General features: G+C 38.2%; 1 protein-coding gene and 1 long non-coding RNA gene across 8 annotated transcripts in view; one reads left to right on the forward strand and one right to left on the reverse strand.

The window, feature by feature from the left end:
• The first annotated feature begins 157 nt into the window (after positions 1 to 157).
• On the forward strand, positions 158 to 2,343 carry LOC121079035. Of its 2 annotated transcripts, none has more exons than XR_005824833.1 (3): positions 158 to 619; positions 817 to 900; positions 2,257 to 2,343. It is a non-coding gene; the product is annotated as an uncharacterized LOC121079035 (long non-coding RNA). The 2 variants fall into 2 exon arrangements; XR_005824834.1 differs by lacking the exon at positions 2,257 to 2,343 and adding an exon at positions 1,791 to 1,864 and having other exon boundaries at positions 164 to 619.
• Positions 1,533 to 14,130, reverse strand: part of DIDO1 (death inducer-obliterator 1) — a 58,028-nt gene continuing 45,430 nt past the window's right edge. For all 6 annotated transcript variants that reach the window (XM_040575870.1, XM_040575868.1, XM_040575874.1 and 3 more), the window contains 2 exons: positions 13,488 to 13,683; positions 1,533 to 6,645 (listed from right to left, as the gene is read on the reverse strand). In XM_040575870.1, the coding sequence (XP_040431804.1) occupies positions 3,293 to 6,645; positions 13,488 to 13,683 (3,549 nt within the window). In that variant the 3' untranslated portion in view covers positions 1,533 to 3,292. The remainder of the gene's footprint in view (positions 6,646 to 13,487; positions 13,684 to 14,130) is intronic.

A 14,130-nucleotide genomic window follows, 5' to 3' on the forward strand; every position in this document is an offset into this window, starting at 1 on the left:
GAGGGGCACGGGGTGCCCTGGGTTCGGTCGAGCAAGGTCCCCACGGCCCCCTCAGCCCACCCTAGCGCTCAGAGGAGCAAAGACTCCCCCCGGGCAGCGCCAACCCCGCCCGGACGCCCACTGAGCCGCCGCCAACCGCCCCCAACCGCCGCCCGCCCGGCGCCTGCGCCCTGAGACGGCGCCGCCAAACGCCCTGAGGCGGTGGTTGAGCCCCTCGCCGTCCTGCGGGGCACCGACGGGCTCGGAGTCCCGCAGGGATGGGTACTGAGCTCTCCTTTCTGGTCCCGGCCTCGGGGGCTTTGCGTTTTGTCTCGGTTTAGGCTGTGGAGAAACCGGCGGGGTGGGCGCGGAGAGCGCGGTCCGTGAGGGAACGCCGAGGGGAAGGCAGGGGAGTGCAGAGGGGAGGAAAGGCTGCAAAGGTTTTAAGTTTGTTTTTCCGCGTCAGGCCTCCCCATTCGATGCGAACACGGCAGGAATGTATCCCCTAACACGGGTCTGAGAACGTCAGAGAAAAGTCTTCACTGAGAGAACCATAGCCGCAGAGCAGGCGGCTGAGCTCAGCTGCTGAGCCTAACGAGGCTCGCTAATTTCGGAGGCTGTGTGGCCTCAGCCGCTCCCGGTACCTAAATCTAAAGTAAAAATAAAAAAACCAAAGCTGTAGCGGAGGCTCAGCGGCCCCAGCCGGGGCTACACATACGGCCCTGGGGCTGCTTCAGCCACCCACCCTCGCACCAGCCATCAGGAGGGGAAAGTGTGGGAGGAAAAAAAGCCATGATGTTTTGAAATTAACACCTGTGTTTTGTTTCATTGTTGCAGGATGCTCTCTCCTCCCTCTCTGCCATTTTTTCCCCGGAGGAGCACTTCTCCGCAGCACTGGGGGCAGGAGACTGCTACACGCAGGTACAGTGGAGGTTGAAGCATACATAGCTCCTCATTCCTAAATTGTAAACGCCTTCGTAATTCACCTGTGTGTAAAAAGTTCTTTGGCAGAAACTGACTCAAAAGCCCCTTTCCAGTCTTCTGGATTTGTAAAGTGGTATTACCACATCATGCAATGAAAATAAGCGAGGTGCCTTTACTGTTTCTTAATTGTGAACAGATTCTCCATGCAGATCTGTGATCAAGGAGTGTTTCCTATAAGGAAAAAAGAAAACTTTCACCCATCTATTTCGCAACAATGAAAGGTCTGGGAATCTAGTATTTCCATAGTTCAAAGACAAACTGAATTACTTAATTATTCTTTTCTCCAGATCTTTTTGGTGTAAAATCTGAAAGTAATTCAAGTAACAAAATCTTCAGAATAAATTAGGGCATGTGTTAGAACTGAGAGAAAAATCACAAGAACAGACTTTCACATGTTTTTCAGAACACCTACAAGTAAATATCAGTTGGTAGTGGTGCCGTCCTGAAAAATATCTTTTGTTAAACAGATGGAAATGAAACTTGTGTGCCATCAGCCTCTTGTGGTGGCATGTTGATAAGTAGCTAGTCAGAAAATAATATACACGTACAGGTTTAAGAAATGGACAACATTTCACTGTAGATGTTTATTCTACTTATAGTAACAAAAACCTGTGAAGTCCCATATTTTAATGTACAGTGATATATTTTGTCATATAAAATACAATTTACAGAAATTTCTATCAAGTAAACCTAAACAAACACACTTGCTTTTTGCATACTTTTATGTATGTCTTTAAATTAGAAACATCTCATTAAGAAAAATCTTACACCATAGTAGATGTTTGCATTTAATACCGCCTCTTTGCATTTTAACATTTTGTCTACAGGTTCAGAATACAGACGATCATTTCAACCAGCAAATCCTTGATGTATAAGGACTTGTAAGATGCACCAATGTGAACTGTAAAATCTGTAGTGAGATACATGACATACATGCTACTTGTAATGTAGACTTCAAGATGCAAATGTTTATAGGAATCTAATTTTACATTTGCAAAACTATTTTATAAAAATATCAAAATACTTATGCAACTGTTAATTTACATGGTCAAAATGTAAACCAGCAGGGTCTTTATTTCATTCTTTAGAGTTACATACTTGAAGAATACATGAAAAGTAGCAGTGTAATGTATTTCACAGTGAAAAATTTCCCTCTTGAATCACAACATTAAGTATTACCGATCTTATTTTCAAGCTTAATGCAGTTTTATACCTTTTTCAGTGGACAGTCTTATATACACTACCAGCATAAGCAGGGTCTGACAACAGTGACACTTTTTTTTTTTTTTTCAGGAGCAAAACACTTTTAGAGTGGAAAGTACAGAAAAATGGAGACATTTCTTAAATCTCCACTGAAGTTCTGCCAAAACAAAACCCAAGAAATGCTCCATGTAATTCATTTCAATCAAATAAATAGATTTAATGGCCTATTTAATAAACTTCTTTTTCTTTCCTTTGGTATACCAATTAATTCGTAGTCTTAGCTCTTTGCCAATAAATATCTGATTTTTTAAATTTTTTTGCTGGTTATAAAGGTGCAACTTTTATATACTCTTTAATTGCAGGTTTGTAAAAATGTGAAATTAAAAACCCCTCATCCTCATGAAAAACTAAGTACGGCTTGTTTCTTTGTTGTACACTTAACAGATGGATTTCAAAACACAAAATAACTGTATATAAAAAGGAAGATAGTGCACTTTAAGCTTATAACATTCCATTTTCAAATCCTCCATCCAATAATTAATAACACTGTTCTTCGGCAGCCTTTTCCGAAATACGCATGACCCTTCCATTGTAAAATAAACAAGACAGCAATATTTGACTCCTTTTTTAAAGCGTGTGCTGTAGGAACAACTTTGACACCAAAATATCACATACATGAGATGTAAAGGTATGGCTCCTAAGGTCTTGATTAAATTCTCTTATAAAATTACAATTCAAGTTACTGGAAAACATAACTTTATAATTTTAAAAAGCAATATGCTCTTCTTAGACTTTTTCCATTTCTGTACTGTAATGGAAATTTTAAGATAAAGATGCAAGTAGAAAAAACAAAATTTCAGAACAGGTAACGCTGTGAAGTTTTTTAAGAAAAACATTATGCACAAAATGCAGCAAGTGAAAGTCCAGTATGTTCTTGCCTTTTACCTATTTGAATATTTTCATTCACAGTTGTTCAAAAATTGCTAATTTGTCAGTACATTTTGTAAGGCTAGATTTACAACAGCATTTTTGTAAAGGTGAGAATATACAGTATATACAGAAGACATTGACTCAGTCCTTGCAGTGTTGTATATTATTTACGGGAAATATAATAGCAATTATAGTTCTATGACTGATTAGTGGAAGATGAAGCTTCTGCTTCTGTTGGTTTCTGACTTTCTTTAGGTGTTTCTGGCTTCATCTCTTTACCGATCTCCCTACTTTTACTCCGATCTTTCCGATCTTTCCCTCTTTCACGATCTCGATCTCTGTCTCGATCTCTTTCTTTTTCCCTGCTTCGATCCCGGTCTCGGTCTCTGTCACGATCTCTGTCTCTGCTTCTTGATCGTTCTCTGTCACGTCTCCTGTAGGATTCTCTCTCTCTGGTTCTTGCTCTCTCTCGGTCTCTGTTTCTTTCCCAGTCTTTACCTCGCTCTGAGTCTTTCTCTCTATCTTTGTTTTGGTTTCTGTCTCTGTTTTTATCCCATTCTTTGTCTCTGTGTCTCTCCCAGTCCCTGTCTCTGTTCCAGTTTCTGCCACGGTCTCTTTCCCAAGGTCTGCCATGTTCTCGATCCCTTCGTCTTTCCTCAAAGGGTCTACTTTGTCGATTATCTGCTTGCTGAGGCTCTGGCTGATCTAAAACCTTGTCTTTATTTCCTCCTTCATATCTCTCTCTCTGTCTCCCTTCAAATGTCTGGCCTCTAAATTCAAGATTTTTGCCTTCTCGGAAGTCAGATCCTGACCACTGTCCTTCTGACTCAGGCCCTTGTCCAGAAATACCAGAAAGAGGTGCAGACGGCCCAGCTTCCTCCCACATCTCCTTTCTGTGGGCTGGTGGATGACTTGGAAGGTCCAGGAGTGGTCTTGGGGTTGGCTTCATATTTTGTGGTGACTGACCTTGGAAATGAAATCTGGAAGGGGGAGGTTCATTTTGTTCTGGAAACATTGCAGGTGTGGCGCCTCTTGGTCCTCCAAACTGAAGTGGTGCTGGACCTCTCTGGTTGGCAAACCTGGGTGGTGGACTCCCTCCTCTCCGTTCTTCAAATGGCTGTGGCAAAAGTCCTCGTGGGCCAGGTATATGATTTGGAGCTGGACCTCTTTGCCCTTCAAATTGATTTGGGTGAGGCCCTCTTGGTCCCCCAAAATGACTAGGGGCTGGACCTCTAGGCCCTCCGAACTGCGGACCTCCTCTCTGTCCTTTAAACTGAGCTGGTGCAGGTCGTCTTTGACCTCCAAAAGGAAAAGGCGAAGGTCCTCTGTTTCCCATAAACTGAGGTTGATCAGGTCCTTCAAACTGTCCTGGAGGCCTGATCATCTCATTATATTGGGAATCTGAAAATTCCCTTTGTTCCATGTGAGGTTCCCTACGATCTTCAAACTGAGATGGTGACATTCCTCTTGGAACACCGTGATAAGACGGAGCAGGGCCCCTATTATCACCAAACAGAGGTGGTGGTCCATGCTGTGTAGAAAATAAGGAAGGAATGGGACCCTTCTGACCTCCAAATCTTCCAGGGGCAGGTCCTCTTTGTCCATCGTTATTTGGAGAACCATGCTCTTCTGAGAACTGTGGCGCTGGTCCTCTAAAATTAGGTCCATGAGGTCCTCCGGGTGCATTGAGCATCAGTGTTGGAGGTCCTCCTTTCTGCCCAGACAAAGAAAATGGACCTCCAGCTCGGTTTTCCTCAAAGTGCTGTGGGAGAGGTCCACCCTCACTCTGAACTGATGGAGATTCAGTTTGTTCTACAAATTGATGAGACTGAGGGTTTCTTTGATCTTCATATTGCACCGCAGAAAGACCCCTGTCTGGTTCAAAGTGACCAGCTGCCTTTTCCTGAGAAGTAAACATTGTATTTGCCTCATTTGACCAGGATACTTTATGCATATCTTGCAAAGACTGACTGTCGTTAGATGTGGAGAAATTAGGCTGAAAAGATGTACTTGGAGGTGTCGGAAGCAGCACTTTACGTAAAGGTTTGGATGTAGAAGGTTCTCCAGAAACTGTTTGACTCACATTTTCCAAATTAACTTGAGCAGTGTTTTCAAATTTGCTACTAGGTGCCTCTTTCTGCAACACTGTAGAAGCCTTTTCACTTGAAACCCAATTATCACCACTGTAACTAAGCTGAGTAGCAGAAATTAAGGTTTTATCTTCCTTACCAAGCGAAGTCTGCAAAGCATTTGGAAAACTTGCTTGAGAAATTTCTCTTGTGGATATCTCATTCTGTGCTGCCTGTGGCTTTATTCGAGAGTCAGTGCTGTCATTAGTTTCTGTTGCCATTCTTCTAGCTTGTCGAGGATCTCTATTCTGCCGTGGGTCACAGCTCTGGTTTAAAAGTTGTGCTTGCTGATTTGAAGACGAAGGTAAATCTACTTTTTGCGCAGCTTGTTGGTCCTGATGGAACAATTCGGTCTTCATTAGGGAAGATTTTGGTGGTGGTGACATTAGAGCATCAGATACTGAAAAATGAGCCATTGAAACACCAACAGCTGCTCTTTGTTGTCTGAGGGCTTCTTCTTGCTCCTCTAGCTGTCGTTTCTGCTCTTCTATTTGCTTGTTTAATTCTTCTAACATTTTTTGCTGTTCTACCAAGGATGAAGATGCAGATAAATCAGGCACATATGAAGCAGATGTTTCCATAGAAGTGTTTTTAGTGTCTGTATACATTTTGTTAGGTAAATCATCAACAGTAACTTTTGCTTCTTCCAAGATAGTTTCATCTTCTGGATCATAGGCCTCATCCTCTAGTTCTGCTGCATTACTGGGCTTTTCCACACTATATAGTTTTTCGCTTTCACCAGTCTGCATTTCAAAAGCTTTCTCTGGATCATATTCTTCTTCGGGATCATACGGCCTGTCATCCTCCTCATCTTCTATAGCTTTGTCTTTTGACATCTGTCCAAACTGTTGTACAATGGGATCTAGCAAAGGAACAGCTGAAACACCTCCATCAACAGCTGCTTGAGCTTCCTGATTTGAAGACTGGACAGTTTCAGAGTCTTTAGCAAGAGGTTCAAAAGTCTTCTTTTTTCCAAAAAGTGTCTGGAGGATGTGCTCAAGAGGTGTGGCAGTTTTTGAGGATGAAGAATGTGTAGCAGTAGTACTTGCAGAAGCAGTAGCTGAAACTGGTGGCGTTACAGCACTTGTGGTTCCACTTTTAATCGAGGACAGTATTTTTAATACTGAAGGTGTAACTGATGAGGTTTCTGGAACGGGAAGTGGGGGTGGAGGTGGAGGAGATCCAGGTGGTGTTGTACTTACAGCTGAATCTCCCGAATACAATGTGTATTTCAGAGTTTTCTTTTCTTGTGAAGAAGCTACTGGCCCCTTAGAGTACAGTGATGTTTCTGTTTCCTCTTGCACTTGAATTCGGCTGCGCTTTTCCTCTATTTTGTCTGTATCCATGCTAGTAGCAAGACGCTTCCCTTTCTGACAGATAACCAATCCAAGAATTAAATTCGGACGTGAAGACTCGAGACCTGAAAGGGAACACAAAGATTGTACATGTAAAAAAACTACTATTTTTATCTGCGCTTTCAATAGAAACTTATCATTTTATATAATGGCAGCTATGAAAGTCACAACAGTAACAGTTCTTCTAAATTTCATGCAATGACCTATTGGCAGTTTCATTAGCCCATAAGCATATGTATCTATATTTATTTACTATTTATATACACTTGTATACAGTAACTAAAAATGTTTTAATTCTTTCCTTGATATTTTTTCATACTGCAGTAAGAGGTATGATTACTGAAAGGTGTCCTTGCAAATGTCTCTAATGTTCAAAAATTAAACAAGTTTTCCTATTTTTGTATTATTACTTTCTTCTTATTATTGTCTACTCCCCCTCCAGTCAAATATTTCCTTTCAAATTACTTTGCAAATATGTTATATACATAGAGATATTGATAAGTGAGAAAACCTGGACAAGCAATCTAACTTTCTGTAGGGCTAAGTTGGAATTTAAGAACCAGAAATAAAGAGGAAAAAAAAAATAATGCTATTAAAAAAAACAAACAACAACAACAAAAAATACTTCACTTTCTGTTACAAGGAAAGCACACGGCATTGTTAGACTTCATAATTACATTTCTATTCTAATCTGTGCTAAAAGACCGACATTTACACCATTCTATCAAGGTGACTTTTAACACTGTTGTAGAATGGAGTGTGATGCCACAGACCCTTCTATAAGTAAGAAGCATTGTGAGCAGAATTGCACCATTGTGAAAGCTTCAAGCTCGAATCCTTGGAGAAGCATTTCCAAAAAATGACCAGAAAGTTTCTCATAAAGAGGAAAAATGCAAACATCCGAAGGTCTGTTTCACATTACTGTATTCCTTCCTTTTACATTCACATTTCCCACAGGCACTTGTGGAAGACAAATAAAACCAGAATAAAGAGCAGGGAATAAATCCTTTAACATACAGTTGGTGGCAAACGTAGAAAAAACATATAAAGAGAGGATTTTAACTTCTGGATTTAGTGACTTGAGATCCTCATTTGGGGGCCACATTATTATTTGAATACAGCTAGGAACCAGGAATATAGAAACAAAACTAATGGCAAAGTAACAGATTTACTGTGGTTAAATGATGAGGACTCTAAAACCTACACTGTCCCTACTATTCATGACCCTGTAAGTAAGAGTTTCAAAGAAGTATAACATATGAATTTATGTATATCTTTGTTTTCTTACTAAACAAAACCAACAGCTCATTAAGGAACAATTTATAAATAACTAATTATTGCCACTGAAAACTTCTTGTTAACAGAAAAAAAAACAAACCAAAAAACTAAACCCCATAGTTGCAGATAAATTCTATTTGCCATTAACAGTCATAAATATGAACCTTTGCTGAAACAACTGAATTCAAAGTTTTAAGGGGACTCCTAAATTTACTATCTAGTGAGAAAATCACATCAGATCTCTTTATAGAGAGACATAGCTGACATTATATTCATGTACGCTGAGAAAGAATTAAATGAGGTAAGCCTATTTATTAAGTTAAATGTGAGGCTTTCTCAGCAAGAGGATACCATCATTCTTACAGCTTAAACTAAGTTCAGTTGGAGCCTACGTAAGTACAAGATGAAAACTTGGCTGACCTGATGCCAAGGAAAAGCCCAAGCATTATAACCAGATAAGACAACTTCTACTTCAACAAAGTTTCATTAAGCATAAATATTTCATTAAGCAGTAACTTGATAAATTCTGAAATTCTGTGTTCTTCTGATTGTGACTGGTAATAGTATAGTGAGTCTGTTTTAGCCACATAATGGAGAGACCAGCAAAATCTGGTTACTCACTAGAAAGTCTTTGCAAAAAGACAGAAAAAATTGAGGCCAATGTAAAATTTACTTGAGGTTTCCTATCAGAAACGGCTCTCATTTTAAGTATTTTGAGAAATAATAATAATGAAATTTGAATGAATGCATTCTAGTTCTACAGTTGACTACAGATTATTTCACAGTTCAGTATTTGAATTTTACATAGTTCTGTAGCTGAGAAGATGCTGGACATGCTGATTTAAATAAATTTTTATTTTTCATTTTGTAGCACATACTATTTCCTACTTGTACATTTAAAACTCAGTGCCAAGTTTTTTTCCTCCAGATATAGTATTTCAGTATTCTGTGTTGCCAATTTTCACTTTCTTCCATGGTTAGAAATATACATATAAACACAGAAATTATAAATGCATGAAGAAAATGAACTAGCTATATTAACCAAAAATTAGATTTGCTTGTAATTTAGCGCATATACAAATTGCCCTTGCGAGAGGGCAGGGATGAAAAGATGTACAACGAAAGGAGGCAGGACAGGAACTAAACAGGTAATTATCTTCGGTGAACCTAAGATTATTTGGAAAGGATCACATAAATCCTTGATTCACCCAATTAAAAATTCATTTCAACCCACTGCCTAAAAGCAATCCTAGCAGTTCTGATCACGATAGTTTACTACCCCAGATGAAGTTACATTAATACATAACATCAGGGCAAACTTCAAAAGACAACTTACTTGGGAAGGAAATTATTCACTGTATACAGTCTAAATAGGCTCAATAGTCAGCTATGATTCACTCTGAGTGACTTTGCTTTACGTTTTTTCTTTATCAGCATGTGAGTAATGACTCCACATTTGGTCATCATCGACCGCTGCAGATATCTCACAAATCTGTGTTCACCCAAAGACTCCTAGTAAGCATTCATTGTTCTTCTGTCATTAACGTATTGGTTATCTACTCTTACGCAGAGACCTGTGATTTATACAACTAGTCACAACATGCATCTCAAACACTGAATAATTGAAATGAGCAGGTTTCAAAAATCCATTGGGCTGTGTATCTAATATTAACAGAAAAAATAAAAAAATAAAGAAAAAATCAGTTCTGAATCCCTGTAAGAAACAGAGATCATCACTAATAAAAACAGGGTAAAACTTCAACGCACATTCAAGATAAATTCCAATGGTAAATTAACAATGGTTATAACTGAATCTGTTTAGTTTGGTCAGAGAAGAAATCCATTAAAATTTTACATTTTGATACTGTAATTTTCAACAGATGCCTAACCCAGTTTCTAAATTCATTCAATCCAAAGTGATCACACAGTAAGTGCTTCTTTTGGATGGAAACATACAGCTAGACCAGCACTTCAAAGCTCAGTCCCATTCTATTTCCATATCCGTAAATAGGTTTCAAAATCCATAAATAGGTTAAGTGCCTAATTTTAGGTAATAATGAAATGAAAATGTTGGCTGCAGTCTCCAGCTATTGCTCAATAACTATCTTTCACAAGCAAGCATTTTAAGTGCTGCAAGCTATGTTAGTAGCTTTCGGTGCTAAATTATTTACAAAATATTTTTAAATCCATTCTGTATTTGAAGACCACATGATGGTTTTATCGAGTTACATCCCGTAATTAAATCTATTAAAACAAGATATACTACATATTAGTATGGGATTAATATTTTTTTTTCCTTAAATAAGTTTTTTTTTTTTCCTTAAATCAATTTTGCTGTATGGCAAATGGCAAAACTTGGCAATGGCAAAACTTGGGGAACGGACCTATGCCATACCTATGCCATATTTTTAACTGCAGAGACCAATACAAGCGATTCTGTAATCATTATCAATACACCATTTAAATACTTGTCCCAGTTAATTGTGAAAGCGTGATTGAAAGCTATCATCAGGTCAGTGTATCTTGATTCAGTGATAGAGATCACTCCCACCACTGTAACACTGCCGCACATTAAGGTACGTTTGCTGAATGGGAGTGGCTGGCATCAAAAATCAGTTGTTCTACTTCTGCTGCTTTTCATACTGGTAGTGGCTGAGTACTCTAAATAGCTTGAAGAGATTTCATGCCTTCATACTTAACAACACTTTCAAGTTTAAATTAATAGAAAAGATACTGTGGCATGCCCTCTGCTGATACACTTTTTAAAATTAAAATTCTTCTATTTTAAGTATGTATGGTACCTGCTACATTTCCAACACTGCCACTAAATCCCTCAATAAGTGATTCTTCCTAATTATGACAATTATGACTGATTATACAAACTTTTTAATTTTTTTTTTAAAAGTGCTTTGAGATCTACAGATGAAAGTGCTAAATAGTGTTGTGTGTATGTGAAACAGACAAGTAAATTCACACACAGTAAACTATGAGGGAAAAAAACAATGCAGAACATCCCACAGATACATATCTGGTAATAAATATCTGAGGTGGTTTAAGTAAATAAATGTGAATATCCTTTCATGTTCCTCTATTTTTAAATCACCCATGCCAAAGTTCTGTAGATCTTCTAGGCACTACAGCAGATCACAGGTCCTCAGTTGTGTTCCAAATCCAGTCCATCAGAAAACAGGAGAAATTCATAGTTCGTATGCACCTGATGGAGCTGGTTGATACAGCTGGAATATCTTCCAACTAGGATTTCTGGAGTGACGGGTTTATTGTCCTCTCCCTCCTCCCGCCCCCAGTCGTATTTATCAAAGCATCTTACACTGTCATGCTTTTTGAGTACTTGCTAAACTCTATTTGAAGGTACACAAATTTAAGGAGACAATGACCACTTTCCAAAAAATATTTTTATTGAGTATAAAAAACAGTAAATTCCATCAGATGTCAGTATCAAGTATGGATTACAAGTCTTTTACGCTGCAGTTTTAATACATACAAACACACACACACACAAAAATAGCTTACCTGATTTTTTTTCCCCATATTCTGGACACGGTTTTCAGAATATGAACACAACTTAGCACAGCCATGAGGTAAAGGCTTTCACAGAAGTTTCCAAGAAGAGTGTAGTCTAAGTGGATCTTCCATTAATCTTTTAGATCGTACAGCCTCTCTACCTTTGGAACTTTGCATCTATTGCTTTAATCCACTTTGTATTTCAATTCGAAAATCTGACTTATAAAATTTGCCTCCACAGACAATGCCTGCAAGTGTTTAATACCTGTTTGTTCTGAGCAATTACCTCCAATTTTGAAAGAACTTTTCCTATTTAAACTCTGTAAAACAAGCCTGACATTCCTGATTTCTATACTAAGTCTGTCTACTTTTGCCAGACCTCCAATTTAAGACAAAAGTTTCATTTGAAGTGCAATCTACACAGAAAAATAAAAGAGAATGTACAAGGACAGCCTATGTTTGCACAAGAATGCAAGTAGGCGAAGATCATTTAAATGCTTCTCTAAAGCAGGTTATATAAAAGCATAGCAAAAGACTGCAGATGTAGCCAATTCAATGGCAAATTCATTCTTACGTGTTACTGTCCAAAAAGGAAGGTATTTCATTTATTCTGGCTGGAAAATCTAGCCCACAGGTTAGGACTCTTTGTCTGCATCCCTGTGCCAAAAGTGTTAACACTTAAGTGTTCCTGTTTCTTGGTTATGAAACAGGAATAACAGTTTTTGCCTACTTTTCAACAATTGAGTAAATTAAAGACTATCAGGTGCTCACATTCAGCTTATAGAGACTACATGATGACTTAAGGTAGCAACAATCCTGCCTTCTTAGCTGTAGCCTGAAAACAATGACGTAGACTGTGCACTGTTCAGGGATGGGTAAGGCAGACTCACTGTATGAGAAAAATCTTGTCCAAGAACACAAAGCAAGTGCCCTTTGCAATTTCATGTAGGAAAGAAGAGTATTTTCCTAGCATTACATTGCTTGGTGGTGGTGGTTTTTTGTTATCGTTTTTTAAGTCATATGCCATTAACATGTGAAAACCTGGCCAGACAGAAGATGCAGCTCTGAGAATGCTTTATTGAGTTTAGTCCTAAACTTGTATTTGGTGAGTAGAGGACAGTCAGCTTCTCAGAAAGGTCAGCTCCTTATATATTTTAATGTGTAATTATTTTGCACTGTTTAGTATTTTGCAAACCATCCTTACAACAATGAAGTATTGCCTTCATTGTAACCTGTAGCTCTTCAGCTCCTCAACCTGTTACTCTATATGAAAAAAACAGATACTTATTTGGAAACTAAGCATATGCACCTCCTCCATCCTCAGATGAAGACGACTTCAAATTTTGTAATATAAAGGTGTTTCATGTCTGAATTCATTCTCATTTCTTCTGTTTCCATGTTCAACGCACAAAGATGAAGCAAATTCAAGCCATACATTACTGCTGATAATTCTAACTAAAAATAGAAGATTGTAATATATACCAACCTATACCACCTATGCAAAAGGAATTTGCCTACTCCCAGGCAAACCAATTTTCTGAAGTCAGTGATTTGGCTGGAACTTGATCCAGGTAGCACAGGAAATTTCAGATCCCGTGTACATACATACTGCATGCACAGCATAATACATACCATGAGATAACGACAATGTAGTGAAACCATAAACATTACCTTTGTCTTCAGAGATTTCTTGACTGCTCCGTGGGATAAGAGTCTCCTATGTGATTTAGGGGACAGCACATGGCTCGTAGGGACCTAAAACTTGGTGGATTTATGGGCTGTTGAAAGTAGGGTTGGTTTATTGTTTTGTTGATGTTTGGTTGTTTGTCTCAATACAGTGGCTGTTCTATGTACTCCATTTTATGGGTAAACAAATCCTCCTAATAGCAGGTATTTATCTTGTTGGAAAGGCTATGTGAGTTTCAGACCATGTCACCTTGAGACGATTGACTTTGCAATTTTTCCCTATATGCATACTTTTAAAATGTTTTTATAAAATTATATTTTTTAATTATGCTTACATTAAACATTCAAAACCAATTGGTCTCTGATTTACTCGTTTTGTAATTTTACCTAGCAGTTAACCTCCCCTAAATTTTGTGCTTACCTGGTCCCTCAAAGGGCAAGAGTTTGGAAGGAATTGGGTCCTTAGAACTCAGTGGGATCAGGTAGAGATCCTTGACATGTCTGTTGTTATTAGCTACAACACCAAAACGACCACGACTGCTAAAATAGGAGTAGAGAGAGATATAGGCAACTTCTTCTTCTTCTGTGGCAGGATGGAAACGAATCAAACACAATTCCTGAAATACAAAAGCAAAGTGGAAAAATTCAACCTGTAACACATCAGCAAATAAAATGGCAAAAATACTCAACTATTTTTTTCAACGCAATACTCAATCTTTAAGAAAATACTGTCGTTCAATTAGTAATATTAAACCAGAATTAATTTTGTCATCAGAAATACCAACTATTTATGTATCTCGCATCAAGCTATACCTCTTTAGGTTCAGAATATTCAAATAATTATGAAAGAAATGGAAAATTCTTAGTTTCATGATTATATTTGCATACTGTGCTTCATTTTTACTAATTCCAAAGGGGTTTTAATAGTAAAACTTATTACATACACTTACTAATAATTTCCTAGTCTTTTAAAATTGAATTTCTATCTTCAGTAACTGAATAAATAGATTGCTTATATTCAATCATTGAAAAACAATACGTTATATGAATGTTTAACTACTACA

The sequence above is a fragment of the Cygnus olor genome, chromosome 16 (genome assembly GCF_009769625.2).
Source record: "Cygnus olor isolate bCygOlo1 chromosome 16, bCygOlo1.pri.v2, whole genome shotgun sequence".
Taxonomy (NCBI): Eukaryota; Metazoa; Chordata; class Aves; order Anseriformes; family Anatidae; genus Cygnus; species Cygnus olor.